We start from the raw sequence: 16,630 nt of genomic DNA, 5'->3' as shown, positions 1-16,630 counted from the left end.
ATAAAAACCTAACAGATGCAATTTTATTTATTTATTTATTCATTTTTTTTTTGTATTTACAACAATTGCAAAACAAGTTATATCAGCTTATTTCTATCATTCTTGTTGGCCCGGGTGGAAGTGTGTGAGAGGTCTATCATTCTTGTTGGCTGGGGTGGAAGTGTGCGAGAGGTCTATCATTCTTGTTGGCCCCGGTGGAAGTGTGTGAGAGGTCTATCATTCTTGTTGGCCGGGGTGGAAGTGTGCGAGAGGTCTATCATTCTTGTTGGCCCGGGTGGAAGTGTGTGAGAGGTCTATCATTCTTGTTGGCCCGGGTGGAAGTGTGTGAGAGGTCTATCATTCTTGTTGGCCGGGTGGAAGTGTGTGAGAGGTCTATCATTCTTGTTGGCCCGGGTGGAAGTGTGTGAGAGGTCTATCATTCTTGTTGGCCCGGGTGGAAGTGTGTGAGAGGTCTATCATTCTTGTTGGCCCGGGTGGAAGTGTGTGAGAGGTCTATCATTCTTGTTGGCCCGGGTGGAAGTGTGCGAGAGGTCTATCATTCTTGTTGGCCCGGGTGGAAGTGTGTGAGAGGTCTATCATTCTTGTTGGCCCGGGTGGAAGTGTGTGAGAGGTCTATCATTCTTGTTGGCCCGGGTGGAAGTGTGTGAGAGGTCTATCATTCTTGTTGGCCCGGGTGGAAGTGTGTGAGAGGTCTATCATTCTTGTTGGCCCGGGTGGAAGTGTGTGAGAGGTCTATCATTCTTGTTGGCCCGGGTGGAAGTGTGTGAGAGGTCTATCATTCTTGTTGGCCCAGGTGGAAGTGTGTGAGAGGTCTATCATTCTTGTTGGCCGGGTGGAAGTGTGTGAGAGGTCTATCATTCTTGTTGGCCCGGGTGGAAGTGTGTGAGAGATCTATCATTCTTGTTGGCCCGGGTGGAAGTGTGTGAGAGGTCTTGTTGGCCTGGGTGGAAGTGTGTGAGAGGTCTATCATTCTTGTTGGCCCGGGTGGAAGTGTATGAGAGGTCTATCATTCTTGTTGGCCCGGGTGGAAGTGTATGAGAGGTCTATCATTCTTGTTGGCTCGGGTGGAAGTGTGTGAGAGGTCTATCATTCTTGTTGGCCCGGGTGGAAGTGTGTGAGAGGTCCAACTGTGGGAGAAAACCTGAGAACCTGGGGTTAAAACCCATTTGGTTGGGCAGGTGACCACATAACTTGTCACGTTGGACTGCGGAATCAAACCCCAGCCGCCTAGGTTATAAAGGCAGGTGTGTTATTAACACATGGTTCCTCCTTACCCTAGCCATACAGTCCCAATACTGAACACATTCAGCAGCACATAGTGAACCTACAAATCAATCACATTAATTTTGAGAATTTGAAAATAGCAAAAAGAAACTTCACTTGTCAAAATCTGAGATGGTCACCTGTCAGCTATTCTGTTTATTGGATCAGTTTAAAATTTGTTAATGCACACCTAAGGACAAAGAAGAAACTACTTATATAATGTTTGAGAAATATTCTTCTCACACTTCTCAAGATAAAAAAAAAATCAATTTGCAAAACCCAAGATGGTCACCTGTCAGCCATTTTGTTTTCATGATCAGTCTCCAAAGTGAACAGGCACATCAAGTTTGAGAAACATCCTTCCAAAAATGCTTGAAATAGTTGATGATCATCACAGGTTACAGACAGCAACAATAGACCATGGACAAAAGGAAATTTGAACAGTCCACCATCTGATGACAATGCACAGCAAAATATTCAGGAATGCATGAAATATGTAGAGCAGAAAAAATACCTTGACTTTTAATTTTGAAAGTGACAGTATTAGATATTGGATCAGCCCTCAATCCCACCTGTGATAGGAATGTGGGGAAAATATCACACTACTGGTATAAAGTACTTTGGGTTTCAATTTATAAATATCACAATAGAGTACTTGGCTTTGTATTACAAAGAAAGATAATTTTTAAATATCACAATGCCGTACTTGGCTTTGTAATATGGCTGGAGTGTTTCCTTAATTTTCATTGGCCAATTCCCTGTTTCCCTCACAAGTACCCATCAGTGAGTAGACCTGTCCGTGCTAAAAATACCTCGGATGGGAAATTCCCCAGGCATTGCCGACCTGTTCGTGCTATTTCCAATTTTGCTACAATAAACGAAGAGGAATTACAAGATATTTTGAAAAAAAAAAGACTTGTTGAAAACCCAGGTGCAATAAGACTATTCCGGCCATATTTCAGTAACAAAGGTCAGTCTGCATGCCGACTTTGAAAACTTTAGTGAACATGATTTGGACTGGACAGAGCGTTGGGATTTTTTTTTTTCATTCATTTTAGTTAGCCATATTACAAAACAGTTATTGCCTTTTGTGATCGGTGTACACGAGACTATACGGACCTGGTCAAGAGATTGTTCATCGAGCCCTGTGGCCTCGATGAACAAACTCTTGACCAGGTTCGTATAATCTCGTGTACACCTCCACAAAATGCAATAATTGTATAGTATATTACTAAGGTAGATGAAGTACATGTACTTTATCAATGGTACAACTACCAAAGTAAACTGTCAGCAAATTTAATTACAATTTGCAGGGATACATTGATGATTAATACCTGTTAGCCATATCCACCAATATCTGATGATAAAATATTTGCACAACCTTTCATAAATCAGAGAATTAATGTTCACATTAACACTCAATCGGTCATTATCTATAATAGGTATAATAGCATTGGAGCCAAACTGACCAACACTCAGACCAGAGGAGAGACAACAGAAGTAGACCACCAAGGTTTTTATTGGCCGATGTCCATTTAATTACAGTCGATCTGGACAGTGCCCACATCAGGTAACAATGACTCACAGACCAGGTATACCTGTATATCTAGGTGAACAAAACTTAACATGTCAATACTAATACACTTTTATCTTAGATCAAGGTACAAATTGACCCATATTCAAACAGAAATGGGTTAGTGAAATATATGTCGTTGAACTACATTTAGGAAGTAAAGAAGGTAAATATCAATGAAAAATACCCTACTTCGATCCCATGAGGCTCGAACTTGAGACCTCTTGCTCATTGAGTGTACATCCTACCTCTAGGTCAAAGGGGCATTGCCCTAGTCTGAAATAGTCAAGGGGATCAGATAGGTTTAGAGTCTGACCTAGGACTATCTGTTGTGGATGAGGAAGGTTTAGAGTCTGACCTAGGATAGTCTGTTGTGGATGAGGCAGGTTAAGAGTCTGACCTAGGACTATCTGTTGTGGATGAGGAAGGTTTAGAGTCTGACCTAGGACTATCTGTTGTGGATGAGGAAGGTTTAGAGTCTGACCTAGGACTATCTGTTGTGGATGAGGAAGGTTTAGAGTCTGACCTAGGATAGTCTGTTGTGGATGAGGAAGGTTTAGAGCCTGATCTAGGATAGTCTGTTGTGGATGAGGAAGGTTTAGAGCCTGATCTAGGATTGTCTGTTGTGGATGAGGAAGGTTTAGAGTCTGACCTAGGACTATCTGTTGTGGATGAGGAAGGTTTAGAGTCTGACCTAGGACTATCTGTTGTGGATGAGGAAGGTTTAGAGTCTGACCTAGGATAGTCTGTTGTGGATGAGGAAGGTTTAGAGTCTGACCTAGGATTGTCTGTTGTGGATGAGGAAGGTTTAGAGTCTGACCTAGGACTATCTGTTGTGGATGAGGAAGGTTTAGAGTCTGACCTAGGATAGTCTGTTGTGGATGAGGAAGGTTTAGAGTCTGACCTAGGACTATCTGTTGTGGATGAGGAAGGTTTAGAGTCTGACCTAGGATAGTCTGTTGTGGATGAGGAAGGTTTAGAGTCTGACCTAGGACTATCTGTTGTGGATGAGGAAGGTTTAGAGCCTGATCTAGGATAGTCTGTTGTGGATGAGGAAGGTTTAGAGTCTGACCTAGGACTATCTGTTGTGGATAAGGAAGGTTTAGAGTCTGGCCTAGGACTATCTGTTGTGGATGAGGAAGGTTTAGAGTCTGACCTAGGATTGTCTGTTGTGGATGAGGAAGGTTTAGAGTCTGACCTAGGACTATCTGTTGTGGATGAGGAAGGTTTAGAGTCTGACCTAGGATTGTCTGTTGTGGATGAGGAAGGTTTAGAGTCTGACCTAGGACTATCTGTTGTGGATGAGAAAGGTTTAGAGTCTGGCCTAGGACTATCTGTTGTGGATGAGGAAGGTTTAGAGCCTGACCTAGGATTGTCTGTCGGACCAGTACTAATTAACAGGTGTTATATTCTAATAATACAACATTATACATTCCTGTCTGCATGAAAGCGTTTTATGGAGAGGTCGGCTGATCTATAAAGGCTAACTGTAACTGACAGTCATTGTTTCATTTTAGCATGAAGCAGGTTCATGTTCCGGCAATTAGGTCATTGGAAATGTAGTCAGCTTCCCTCTGATGAGGTCAACTGGGGTCAACTAGGATACACTAAGATCCCTAGAGATTTAAAGACTCTTTTTTTCTCTCTTCTTGGTTATCAGTTTCCTTGTAGTATATACCAACACACACACACACATAAATCTACATGCCAGTTGGGGAACAGTTGCTCAACACAAAGTGCCTGCATACAGTATTGCAAGTTTTAAAGGCAAATATTTTCCTGTGCAGCCAATATGCACTGCTGTGCATTAATTATAAACCACAGTATGGGACTGCAACTACCACATACATAGAAATATTCACTCCCTGCTCCATCCTCAACCTCATTCTACTACTCCATACCACTGTGTATGAAGGTAGAATTGACTCTGGGCTACTATAATATATGAATTTAACAGGTGAATATTTTATTGGGTGAAAGTTACCCAGCAGGCAGAAGAGATATCAAGTATGATAAATCAGAAGGCTAATGATAAGATTTCCCCAATGACAAGGTCAAACAAAATGTCAAGGTCATACAAAACTGTACTATCACCATCTTCTATGATGACAGATCCAAACAAACCTAAACCTGCTAAGTCTGTCTCTAGTAGACAGGCACCTGAAATTATAAATAAAAGAGAGTCAAGCTCAATAATTTTGGTCCCTAGGATATATAAATTAGTGCCAAATGCAAGGTAATCTAGTTTTGGAATTTAGCTCAATAATTCTTTTCCAAAAGTTCAGGATTGATGGCCCTGCTAAGACTCTTGATGACAGAGATCTTTTGAAGTACCATATTTGCCATAATTAGCGCCCAGGGCCCTTAAAAATTGGTTACCGAGGGGACAAAGGTTGAGCAGTAGTCCAGCTGTGATCACCAAAGTTAATTCTTGACATATAGAATATAGTAATATTTTTTATTTTGAAGTTGTTTTACGATTAGAAAGGGCATTTATATTATTTCAATTTCTCCACCAGAGAGGGGAGGGGCAATTGTGGTGAATACAATATATATAAAAGGTACAGCATATCATATGTAGTTTATGCAACTGCTTTTAAAACTGAACAACAATATTGGGGAAATTCACATCTGATTAATAACAAATCGATTGAAACAGCTGACAACTAGAAAATAGCCAATGGATTCAATTAGGGCCTGAACCAGTGAAAACCTCTGGAGCTTTAACCAGTAAATTCCACTGAAGCCTGAACCAGTGAATTCCACTGAAGCCTAACCCAGTGAATTCCACTGAAGTCTGAACCAGTGAATTCCACTGAAGCCTGAACCAGTGAATTCCACTGAAGCCTGAACTAGTGAATTCCACTGAAGCCTGAACCAGTGAATTCCACTGAAGGCTGACCCAGTGAATTCCACTGAAGCCTGACCCAGTGCCAACACAAGTTTATGATATGCAATGAGATTAACATTATACCTATCCATGTTCCATATTATTCTTAACATTTATAGGATCATATACAAAGAAGGTCGTGAATTAAATCATTTTAACTTTATTAACTTGCTCTTAAAATTCATAAGCTGTAAATCATGACATTCGTGCCAAGTCTCCAGTTTTAGACTGGAGTCTCTAATTTTAGTTAACTTGTCAATGTTCACTGAAAACATTTGGCCTTAAACTTCAGATTTATAAAATACAAATTTATTATTTTCACGTATCCTTTGCAATTTACCCTTAAACATAGATAGATTATGCTACATGAAGCTATAATAAGATGCTAAAGCAACAAAAAGATTCAACTTAAGTCACCTCTTTGACAGGCATGCAGTAATCAATTAAATGATGTCAACCATACTGAACTCACAATCATCAAAGTGATTACATAAGCTTATATTTAGATAAGATAGCTTATGAATTAAATGATTTAAAATATATACACTAGTTGTGATTAAAGTACATACGGTTACAAGTACTTTATACCTAGGTGAGCTTTAAGGCGTGTGACCTAGTTACTATGAGAGACTAACCCCCAAGTGTCCTACAGATTGTACAGGTGAAAGTCCAGATAATAAGAGATATCATAAAACATTTACCTGACCATTCCCTTGTTACTCTATCTTAGGGTTTAACATGTCCATAACAAACAGGGTAACCCGTGGTCAGTATCTGACCAAACAATGAGGACATCCACCTCGGCCTACTCTCCTCTGTGGCCAATAACCTGAAATGTTTGCTGAATAAATACACTTTGACCTCCCCATAGTTTTTATTCTCCTCTCCTTGAACTCTTTCCAAAGGTAATGGAAACTAAAATCTATCTTGGCCCAACATATACAGTTGCTGAAGTCATTGGCTTATCTAGAGGTGCCCGCCCAACATCTTGACCACCTATACACCAAATTAGCCTTCACATAAACTTTTCAATGTGTGTCTTACAAAACATCAGAAGCAGTATTTGACCTAAAAACACACTTCTTGTAAGACTTCTGAAGATATTTGACCTAATAAACACCTTCAAAACATCAGAAGCAGAATTTGAAATAAAAACACAATTCCTATAAGGCCTCACCATACACACAAACAATACCTCTGATGCAGAACTTAAACTGCTATGTACAATAATTCATTTAATAAGCACACCATACGAAATATATGTCTGATGCAGAACTTAAACTGCTATGTACAATATTTCATCTAATAAGCACACCATACGAAATATACGTCTGATGCAGAACTTAAACTGCTATGTACAATATTTCATTTAATAAGCACACCATACGAAATATACATTACGTCTGATGCAGAACTTAAACTGCTATGTACAATATTTCATCTAATAAGCACACCATACAAAATATACGTCTGATACAGAACTTAAACTGCTATGTACAATATTTCATCTAATAAGCACACCATACGAAATCTAACACATTATTTGCAATCAAATAACACAGTTACGATCCCTTTAAAATAGATATTGGGATACTAAGATATGAGAAAACATGGTGGTCTACTCAGAAAATCTTGAGGACATGGTCTTTATGCTTAAAAGCATATCTCATTTTTCCATTGGTGATACATCAAATTTTATATATATCATACATGAAAAATTGACCTAAGAAGTTTTTTTATTATTCTTAATAACCACGAAATTAAGGCCCTCATGAAAATACATGACTTTACAGCAAGAGTATTTGACATATTCTTCACAACTTGTTTCCTTGACTTTTAGCCTAGTATTTGACATATTCTACACAACTTGTTTCCTGAACTTTTAGCCTAGTATTTGACATATTCTACACAACTTGTTTCCTTGACTTTTAGCCCAGTATTTGACATATTCTACACAACTTGTTTCCTTGACTTTTAGCCCAGTATTTGACATATTCTACACAACTTGTTTCCTGGACTTTTAGCCCAGTATTTGACATATTGTAGGACTTTTAGCCCAGTATTTGACATATTCTACACAACTTGTTTCCTTGACTTTTAGCCCAGTATTTGACATATTCTACACAACTTGTTTCCTTGACGTTTAGCCCAGTATTTGACATATTCTACACAACTTGTTTCCTTGACGTTTAGCCCAGTATTTGACATATTCTACACAACTTGTTTCCTTGACTTTTAGCCCAGTATTTGACATATTCCACACAACTTGTTTCCTGGACTTTAAGCCCAGTATTTGACATATTCTACACAACTTGTTTCCTTGACTTTTAGCCCAGTATTTGACATATTGTAGGACTTTTAGCCCAGTATTTGACATATTCCACACAACTTGTTTCCTGGACTTTTAGCCCAGTATTTGACATATTCTACACAACTTGTTTCCTCGACTTTTAGCCCAGTATTTGACATATTCTACACAACTTGTTTCCTTGGCTTTTTCAATCTTGTATGTAGTTTTCTAAAGATCATCATTCATTATGGTTGAGATGTACTTATCAGGGCGTTTTTATGAGTAAATTACGGTAGACGATTTTGACACCAGTTGATGTCTGAGGGATAACACCCTGAAATAAAGCTAATTTAGAGGCCATTCTCCCAGACTCTCCATCACTCCAGCTCAGCACCCTGGCCGTATCCATAGCCCCATTACCAAAGGCTATTACCAGTCAAGATGGCAGACAATTTATGCTGCTCACTTCATATCAGGTGACCCACAAAACAGATATGTGGACCAATCATCTTTATATACAGAAATTATGTATTCGGAGAGGTAGAATCTTTAGAACAGGTGTTTATTGATGAAAGGCTGAATCCAACCATTTAAACTTCTAGAGACTAATTTACATTAAAAGAAAGTGAGCTAGGTAATATACTGTCTGTACACGGCTAATATTTTGTGATTAACTCCTATTCCAGTCCATCTAGATTTTGTGTATTAAATTTGGAACAACCATGGCCTTTGTAAACATAATGTAGTAAACATTTCTATACATTTCAGTGTATAGATAAATTGGTTCTATTTAATAATCAGGTAAATTAAATCCTCAGGAAAAATTACCAACTATTACTCTCCCCTTTCTATGGACAAACAAATTTCATCCATTCACTGTTTTTTACAATCACTCGCTTCCAGATTCACCATTTCCTGGTGCAGTAGAACTCATTACCAACATATTTTACTGTATTGGTTTAATTTGATTACCAGCAAGGAGCAGAAATCAAAAATCAATTCCATATTTTCCAAAAAAAATACTTCCTCAAATTGAAGTCTATGACACCTGCAGGACACAATAGTAGCTGATGGGAGTTTATTGACAGATGACACACTGTATGTTGGTTATTAGTGACAGGTATGATGTGCTTAGATACCACAAAGGGCCAATATCCCAAAACAGGAAATTGTTAGTGTCTCGGCAGAATGGAGACTCGTAAAGAAAGGTGGAGCTACGTCATGTTTATAGGTGACTATAAAACCTATATGTGTACTTATAGTGGTCGGTGACCTGGCCTACAGTTTATGGTCACCTGTGGTCCACCCCCATGGACACCACAGACTAGTGGTCCACCCCCACAGACTCCACAATCCAGTGGTCTACCTCCACAGACTCCATAATCCAGTGATTCACCTCCACAGACTCCACAATCCAGTGGTCTACCCCCAAAGACTCCACAATCCATTGGTCCAACTCCACAAACCAGTGGTCCACACACATCTCACAACTCCACAAATCAGTGGTCCACCCACCTCTCACAACTCCACAAACTAGTGGTCCACACACCTCTCACAACTCCACAAATCAGTGGTCCACACACATCTCACACCTCCACAAATCAGTGGTCCACCCCCACAGACTCCACAATCCAGTGGTCCACACACATCTCACAACTCCACAAACCAGTGGTCCACACACCTCCCACACCTCCACAAACCAGTGGTCCACACACCTCTCACAACTCCACAAACTAGTGGTCCACACACCTCTCACAACTCCACAAACTAGTGGTCCACACACCTCTCACACCTCCACAAACCAGTGGTCCACACACCTCTCACAACTCCACAAATCAGTGGTCCACACACCTCCACAATCCAGTGGTCCACACACCTCTCACAACTCCACAAATCAGTGGTCCACACACCTCTCACACCTCCACAAACTAGTGGTCCACACACCTCTCACAACTCCACAAATCAGTGGTCCACACACCTCTCACAACTCCACAAACCAGTGGTCCACACACCTCTCACAACTCCACAAATCAGTGGTCCACACACCTCCACAATCCAGTGGTCCACACACCTCTCACAACTCCACAAATCAGTGGTCCACACACCTCTCACACCTCCACAAACTAGTGGTCCACACACCTCTCACAACTCCACAAATCAGTGGTCCACACACCTCTCACAACTCCACAATCCAGTGGTCAACACACATCTCACAACTCCACAAACCAGTGGTCCACACACCTCTCACAACTCCACAAATCAGTGGTCCACCCACCTCTCACAACTCCACAAATCAGTGGTCCACACACCTCTCACAATTCCACAAATCAGTGGTCCACACACCTCTCACACCTCCACAAACCAGTGGTTCACCCATCTGACAGACCTATATCCACAAACATTTGATTCACTCACCCATTTGGATATTTTGTTCCAAAATGTTTAATTACCTCCCTGTATATATATATATATCTTTTACACATGTATTGAATGATCCAGTGTCATGAATCATGTTCACACCTCCAGTGTCAATTTCCAGTTTTGGCACGAGCTTGACCGGTCCGTGGGGTGACCCCTTATTAGCCTAGGAATTTCATTGGTCAGTCCTATTGGGCGCCTTTTCTCTTGTTATTTCTTTGTAGCTTGGGCACTCCATTTTAGAATCCTGAGGTGTCAGGATGTACAGATATTTGGTCAGAAATCTTCAAAAACAGACTGTGAAATGGCGAGCAGACCAATTCGTGCCAAAAAAGTGGACTACAAAGCGCTTCATGAAGGAGCAAGCTTGGCTCAGTCTGAACATTCAGTAACTTCAGATAATGAACTATCAGGTTTAGATTACGACGAGGAAAGCTGTGCGGAAGCGAACGCGTCCGGCAAAGATTCATTATCAACTTCCGGGGACAACTCAAGCGATAGTGAGAAGGAAGAGTCGGCCGAGGAATTCGAAACTTGCGGTGATGAGGAACAGAATGACGAAGATGTAGACGTCCGCGAGGCAACTCAGGAGATAGCCGCGCTTCGAAAGCAGATCCGATTTGAAAAGAAGCGACGCGCGCTAGAGGCCAAGCAACGAGAAATTGCTCAATTGAAAAAGGAGTTGGCTAACATTTGCATCACTCGAGGGTCGCGTTCGGGGGATCCGGAACAGAACAACGACCGTGACGAAACGAGGAAAGGTCCCAAACCCAAGAGAGACAGTAAAAGACAAAAAGGCCATGCTAAAAAGACAGTTAAAGGTATGGAAGTGTCAATCGATACTGATTTAAAAAAATTGAGAGAGTCTAGTGGGGTAGCCAAAAGGTCGCAAAAAAGGTTGAGTGGGTTGAGGTTGGTTGGTGAGTCCTTGTCGTCATGTTCCGACGAATCTGATAGTGATGGATCGAGCTATGTGGAGTCAAAAAAGCAGAACATGTCTAAGCGCTCAGGAATAAAAAGAAAATCTAGTGATGCTGTGTCCTTCCCTCAGAAATACCCCCACCATTTTTTACAGTTTGAGTATGTAAACCAAAATATACAATTTAACGATTTATCATTTAAATTGTTTGTAGCGGGGGAGTTGGAAATTATCTCCAGTGCTAAAATTTCGGTTACCGAGAGGGAGGGAAGAACAGGGTTTCTGAAGCGTATCGTTTACTATTCCAATATATATGAATGGAAAGCTCTTTTGTCACTTTATGCTGCTTGGTTACGGAAAATTGAAATAGGGGAAAAGGATTGGACGGATAATCCTGCTAGTATTGAGGTACCTATCTTGGCTAGGCATATCCTTGTTAAATCAAAAAACCCTACCTCTCGGGGGCAAGGGACCTCGGATAAGCCCTCAGTCTGGTTCTGCTCAGCCTATCAGAGAAACAAGTGCTCTGAAAAAGGGGATCATGAGGGGGAAGTCATGGGAGTTCGTCGACATGTGGTGCACATTTGTGCCTCATGTTGGAGGAAGGAGAAGGTTAAAAGACCACATCAGGAATCTTCTCAAGAGTGTCCACATCACATCTGACTAGGCCCAGGGGGTAGGAAATCCCAATCTAGTCTTGTACATCAGGTGTTAAATAATCAGGTGGCTGAGGTTGATCTCTTTCTCCCTAAATTTGTAGATAATGAGGAGCTCATAAAGAAGCCAGGTACAGTAAAACAGGAGTCTAACGGAAATATAATTGAGCAGCATCGCCTAATCCAGGAGTCAGGTAAGTGCAATTTTGAAGGCTGTCGGTTTCCTGCTAAATCAGCTCTGAATATAGATTATTTTAGAGCCATGTTAACTGACTACAAGGACCGGGAAATTTGTGATCTGTTAGAATTTGGTTTCCCGTTAGGTTTTCAGGAAGATCTTGTTACTCCGGTAAGTATCAAACAAACAGAGGGAAGTGAACCGGTTTGTACCAATCAGTTTGAATTTGGATCTCAGGAATTCGTAGCCAATCATAAGGGGGCCAAAGTATACCCAAAGCAGATGGATGAGTATTTGGAAAGGGAATTAGAGGCAGAGGCAGTTATAGGTCCTTTTGACATTAATCCACTTAGGACTCCCATTAAGCTGTCTCCTTTAAATTCTGTACCTAAAAGAGATTCTGTAGAAAGAAGGGTGATACTTGATCTCAGTCTCCCCAAGGGTAAGTCAGTGAATTCCCACATTCCAAAGGATTCTTATTTAGGTAAGCCCATCAATCTCACTTATCCTAGAGTGGATGATCTGGTGGATCTGATCAAAGATAAAGGTAAGGGTTGTCACATGTTCAAAAGAGACCTTAAACGTGCATACAGGCAAATTCCTATAGATCCCGGAGATATCCACCTAGTGGGTTATATGTGGAGCGGAAAAATATATCTTGATAGGGTGTTATCCATGGGCCTTAGATCGGCTGCCTACATTTGTCAGAGAGTTACCTCGACAGTGTCCTTTATTTGTCTCCAGGCAGGATATTTCATCTTAAATTACTTAGATGATTTCGCAGGTGCGGAGACGAAGGCTAAAAGCCAGAACGCCTTTGAATTTTTAGGGGCAGTTCTGCAGAATGGTGGTCTAGTTGAATCCCAGTCAAAAGCTGTTCCTCCTTCTACTAGGATGGTATTTCTAGGAGTTCTCTTTGACACAGAGTCTCTGACTTTAGAGGTACCCCCTTTTAGACTACAGGAAATAACAGATCTTGTAGTGGTATGGTTAGAAAAGGATCAGGCCACCTTACAACAGTTGCAGTCACTGCTAGGTAAGTTGATGTTTGTAGCAAGTTGTGTTCGACAGAGCCGTATTTTCATAAGTAGACTCCTTAACTGGCTCCGTGATAATACAGGATCTGAAGCATCTCTCATAGTTCCCTTAGCAGTTAGGAAAGACCTCCTCTGGTGGAAGGAATTTCTGTCTTTATACAATGGGGTATCCATGATGAGTTTGGAGGAATGGTCGGCGCCAGATGGTGAGTTTTCATCAGATGCTTGTTTATCAGGCTGTGGTGGTTTTTGCAAAGGGCAAAGTTTTCATGTGGTCTTCCCAGAGTTCATCCGTGTACAGGACCTCAGTATAAATTGTCTAGAACTACTAACCATAGTGGTAAGTGTCAAGTTATGGGGGGCTTTGTTCAGGGGTAAAAAGATTGTCATCAACTGTGATAACAGTGCTTCGGTGGCAGTCATAAACTCTGGTAGATCTAGGGTGGCCTTTATGCAGGGTTGCTTACGTGAAATATGTTTTCATGCTGCCATCCACGAGTTTGAGCTGAGAGCCCGACATATTGAAGGTGAGCTAAACAGAATTCCAGATCATTTGTCGAGATGGCATTTGGATCCCTCTCAAGAAGGCATGTTTCACGAGCTAACCAGAGGGATGGAAGTCACATTTCACCCGATAGAAGAGGAGATCTTCAAATTCTCCCATAGGTGGTAGTACATAGATGTACACTTGTGTACATGTACTATGTGCCCTGTAGATGTATATAGTTTTCTTAATTTAATGCTCTTGCTTCCTTATTTTTGTAGGGGAGGCCATTACAAAATTAAAGGACGATTTAAAAATCTCCATGCGAGCAGCCTTCGCTGAGGGTACTTCCCGAAATTTAGACATACAATGGCAAGCGTTTTTCCTTTTTTGTGAGGCCTTTCAGCGGGAACCATTACCCGTTAACACCCAGACAATATGTTTATACATTCAATTTTTGAGTCGAAGCATGAAAAGTCCCGATTCTATTCGCAATTATGTCAGTGGTGTCAAAACACTTCACATTTTAACTGACACTGATTATTCACAGGTAAGGCAGTTTGAAGTTAACCTAGCCTTGAGAGGTGTAGCCCGGCTCAACCCACACTGCCCCCATAGAGCCTCCCCCATCACTCCGCGAATATTGCTAGAATTTGTGAAATTTATCAACTTCTCTGATCCTTTACATGCAACCTTGTGGTGCAGTTTTTTGTTGTCTTTTTATGTAATGATTAGAAAATCCAACATCGTCGCCTCCAGTGGGGGTTTCAAACCAGAGCAAATTTTATTGAGGCAGGATATCTCAGTGCAGGGTGATATGTTAATGGTCTGTTTAAAATGGTCCAAAACCAACCAATTTGGTAAAAGAAAGCATGTCATTCCTTTAATCAGAATTCCCTCCTCCAAATTATGCCCAGTTCTCGCCTTTCACAATATGTGTGACCTAGTTCCAGCCCCTCCCGAGGCCCCAGCCTTTTCCATGCCCGGGACTCGATCCAAACCTATCTCATATTCATGTTTCCAAAAATTTTTAAAATTTTTGATTGTCCAGACAGGCAGGGACCCAGCCCTTTTCTCTTCCCACAGTTTTCGGAGGGGAGGGGCCACTTGGGCCTTCCAATCCAATGTTCCAGGGGAACTCATACAACTACAAGGGGATTGGGCCAGTGATGCCTATAAGATTTATTTAGATCATTCCCTAGAGCAGAAAATGCAAGTGGCTAACTTTGTAAAAAATTCCATCATCACCTTTCAAGCTGCTTTTTACAAATAATCATTTGGTCATCCTTTTTGGGGCCGAGGGCTTGGTGGTTTAATATAAAATTTAGAGAACTTTTGCTTATCTATTGTATGTAATATTACTATTTGGTGCTATTTGTGCGAGAGTGGAAACTTGTATAGTATGTTTGATGTGCTTAATTAATATAACAAATTTAATTTATTGATTGTCTGCCTTATAGGGCTCATATGTAAATTAAATTATTCTCATATTTGTAGCCCTTTCACCCTGTTCAGAATTTATGGCGATTTATCATGAATGGACTTTAATGTGACTCTATAGTTCGATCTGGGGTGAAAGGGCTTTTTGTATTGTATTATTTAGTTTCATTAAATGCCAAAACTAAAATTTCTGTCTTGTCTTATATATAAGGGAGATAATTTGGATATTTTGTTCCAAAATGTTTAATTACCTCCCTGTATATATATATATATCTTTTACACATGTATTGAATGATCCAGTGTCATGAATCATGTTCACACCTCCAGTGTCAATTTCCAGTTTTGGCACGAGCTTGACCGGTCCGTGGGGTGACCCCTTATTAGCCTAGGAATTTCATTGGTCAGTCCTATTGGGCGCCTTTTCTCTTGTTATTTCTTTGTAGCTTGGGCACTCCATTTTAGAATCCTGAGGTGTCAGGATGTACAGATATTTGGTCAGAAATCTTCAAAAACCCACCCACCCTCCCTTGAAGAATGTTAAATTATCTTTAATTTATTGTCTTCACATAGGTTTAATATAAAATTTAGAGAACTTTTGCTTATCTATTGTATGTAATATTACTATTTGGTGCTATTTGTGCGAGAGTGGAAACTTGTATAGTATGTTTGATGTGCTTAATTAATATAACAAATTTAATTTATTGATTGTCTGCCTTATAGGGCTCATATGTAAATTAAATTATTCTCATATTTGTAGCCCTTTCACCCTGTTCAGAATTTATGGCGATTTATCATGAATGGACTTTAATGTGACTCTATAGTTCGATCTGGGGTGAAAGGGCTTTTTGTATTGTATTATTTAGTTTCATTAAATGCCAAAACTAAAATTTCTGTCTTGTCTTATATATAAGGGAGATAATTTGTTATTTTATCCATGTTTTAGGATTTTTTTAATTAAATAAGTACTTGTAAAAATATAGGGATTATAAGTTTTAAACTTGTGTCTGATCCTATTTGTATATTTACAAATAAAATATTTTTAAATCAAACATATACCTACGGGGTTAGTAACAAAGCAAGTTTTATACCTTCCATCATTGATCCTATTGTTTATCCAAGGCCAAAGAAAGGTCAATATCCGGACTAAAATCTACATTGGATGTGAAGTATCCTATAGGTGGTTATAGGCTTTCAAGTGTTACCTGTGTACCAGTAATGACAGATGACACACCGATAGCTTTACTAATGAATTATGAACTTTTGGCCCTCCATTTACATAATAAGGTATTAGCCACCAAATGAGGTCATTACCCCTATCAGGTGGACAGCTGCCCTCTAGCAGTCCTATCTAAACCACTGGATCACCCATAATCATACACAGATGCCCTCATGTGGGGCTGGTTCGCTGTACTTTAACAGTAGAGTCCTATAATTCTGTAGAAAAACTGAAGTTGTCAGGTCAGCACTTCATGACAATTTGTC

General features: G+C 40.3%; 3 protein-coding genes across 3 annotated transcripts; 2 read left to right on the top strand and 1 right to left on the bottom strand.

Annotated features, from left to right (window-relative positions):
* Positions 1 to 3,218: 3,218 nt before the first annotated feature.
* On the bottom strand, positions 3,219 to 5,818 carry LOC117326420 (putative protein TPRXL). The gene is made up of 3 exons (XM_033883169.1): positions 5,614 to 5,818; positions 4,915 to 4,996; positions 3,219 to 4,226 (listed from the first exon to the last, which is right to left on the bottom strand). Exons 1-3 carry the CDS (start codon positions 5,816 to 5,818, stop codon positions 3,224 to 3,226), a joined length of 1,290 nt encoding a protein of 429 aa, XP_033739060.1. The 3' UTR covers positions 3,219 to 3,223.
* A 4,914-nt stretch (positions 5,819 to 10,732) lies between these two features.
* Positions 10,733 to 13,897, top strand: LOC117326419. Its single transcript, XM_033883168.1, has 2 exons — positions 10,733 to 11,255; positions 12,114 to 13,897. The coding sequence occupies exons 1-2, from the start codon at positions 10,739 to 10,741 to the stop codon at positions 13,895 to 13,897; spliced, it is 2,301 nt and encodes a 766-aa protein (XP_033739059.1). The 5' UTR covers positions 10,733 to 10,738.
* On the top strand, positions 13,570 to 16,035 carry LOC117325409. The gene is made up of 2 exons (XM_033881588.1): positions 13,570 to 15,018; positions 15,719 to 16,035. Exon 1 carries the CDS (start codon positions 14,031 to 14,033, stop codon positions 14,979 to 14,981), a length of 951 nt encoding a protein of 316 aa, XP_033737479.1. The 5' UTR covers positions 13,570 to 14,030; the 3' UTR covers positions 14,982 to 15,018; positions 15,719 to 16,035.
* Positions 16,036 to 16,630: the final 595 nt, after the last annotated feature.

Source organism: Pecten maximus, chromosome 4, assembly GCF_902652985.1.
Source record: "Pecten maximus chromosome 4, xPecMax1.1, whole genome shotgun sequence".
Classification (NCBI taxonomy): domain Eukaryota; kingdom Metazoa; phylum Mollusca; class Bivalvia; order Pectinida; family Pectinidae; genus Pecten; species Pecten maximus.
This window is presented reverse-complemented; position numbering and strand designations above follow the sequence as displayed.

Coding starts and splice junctions, on each gene's coding strand:
- LOC117326420 (XM_033883169.1), bottom strand. CDS start 5,818: ATGGATAGGTATAATGTTAATCTCATTGCATATCATAAACTTGTGTTG. Junction 4,997..5,613: donor ACTTCAGTGGAATTCACTGG/GTTAGGCTTCAG, acceptor TTATAATTTCAG/GTGCCTGTCTACTAGAGACA. Junction 4,227..4,914: donor GATGGTGATAGTACAGTTTT/GTATGACCTTGA, acceptor CCTGTTAATTAG/TACTGGTCCGACAGACAATC.
- LOC117326419 (XM_033883168.1), top strand. CDS start 10,739: ATGGCGAGCAGACCAATTCGTGCCAAAAAAGTGGACTACAAAGCGCTT. Junction 11,256..12,113: donor TGCTAAAAAGACAGTTAAAG/GTATGGAAGTGT, acceptor CTAAATTTGTAG/ATAATGAGGAGCTCATAAAG.
- LOC117325409 (XM_033881588.1), top strand. CDS start 14,031: ATGCGAGCAGCCTTCGCTGAGGGTACTTCCCGAAATTTAGACATACAA.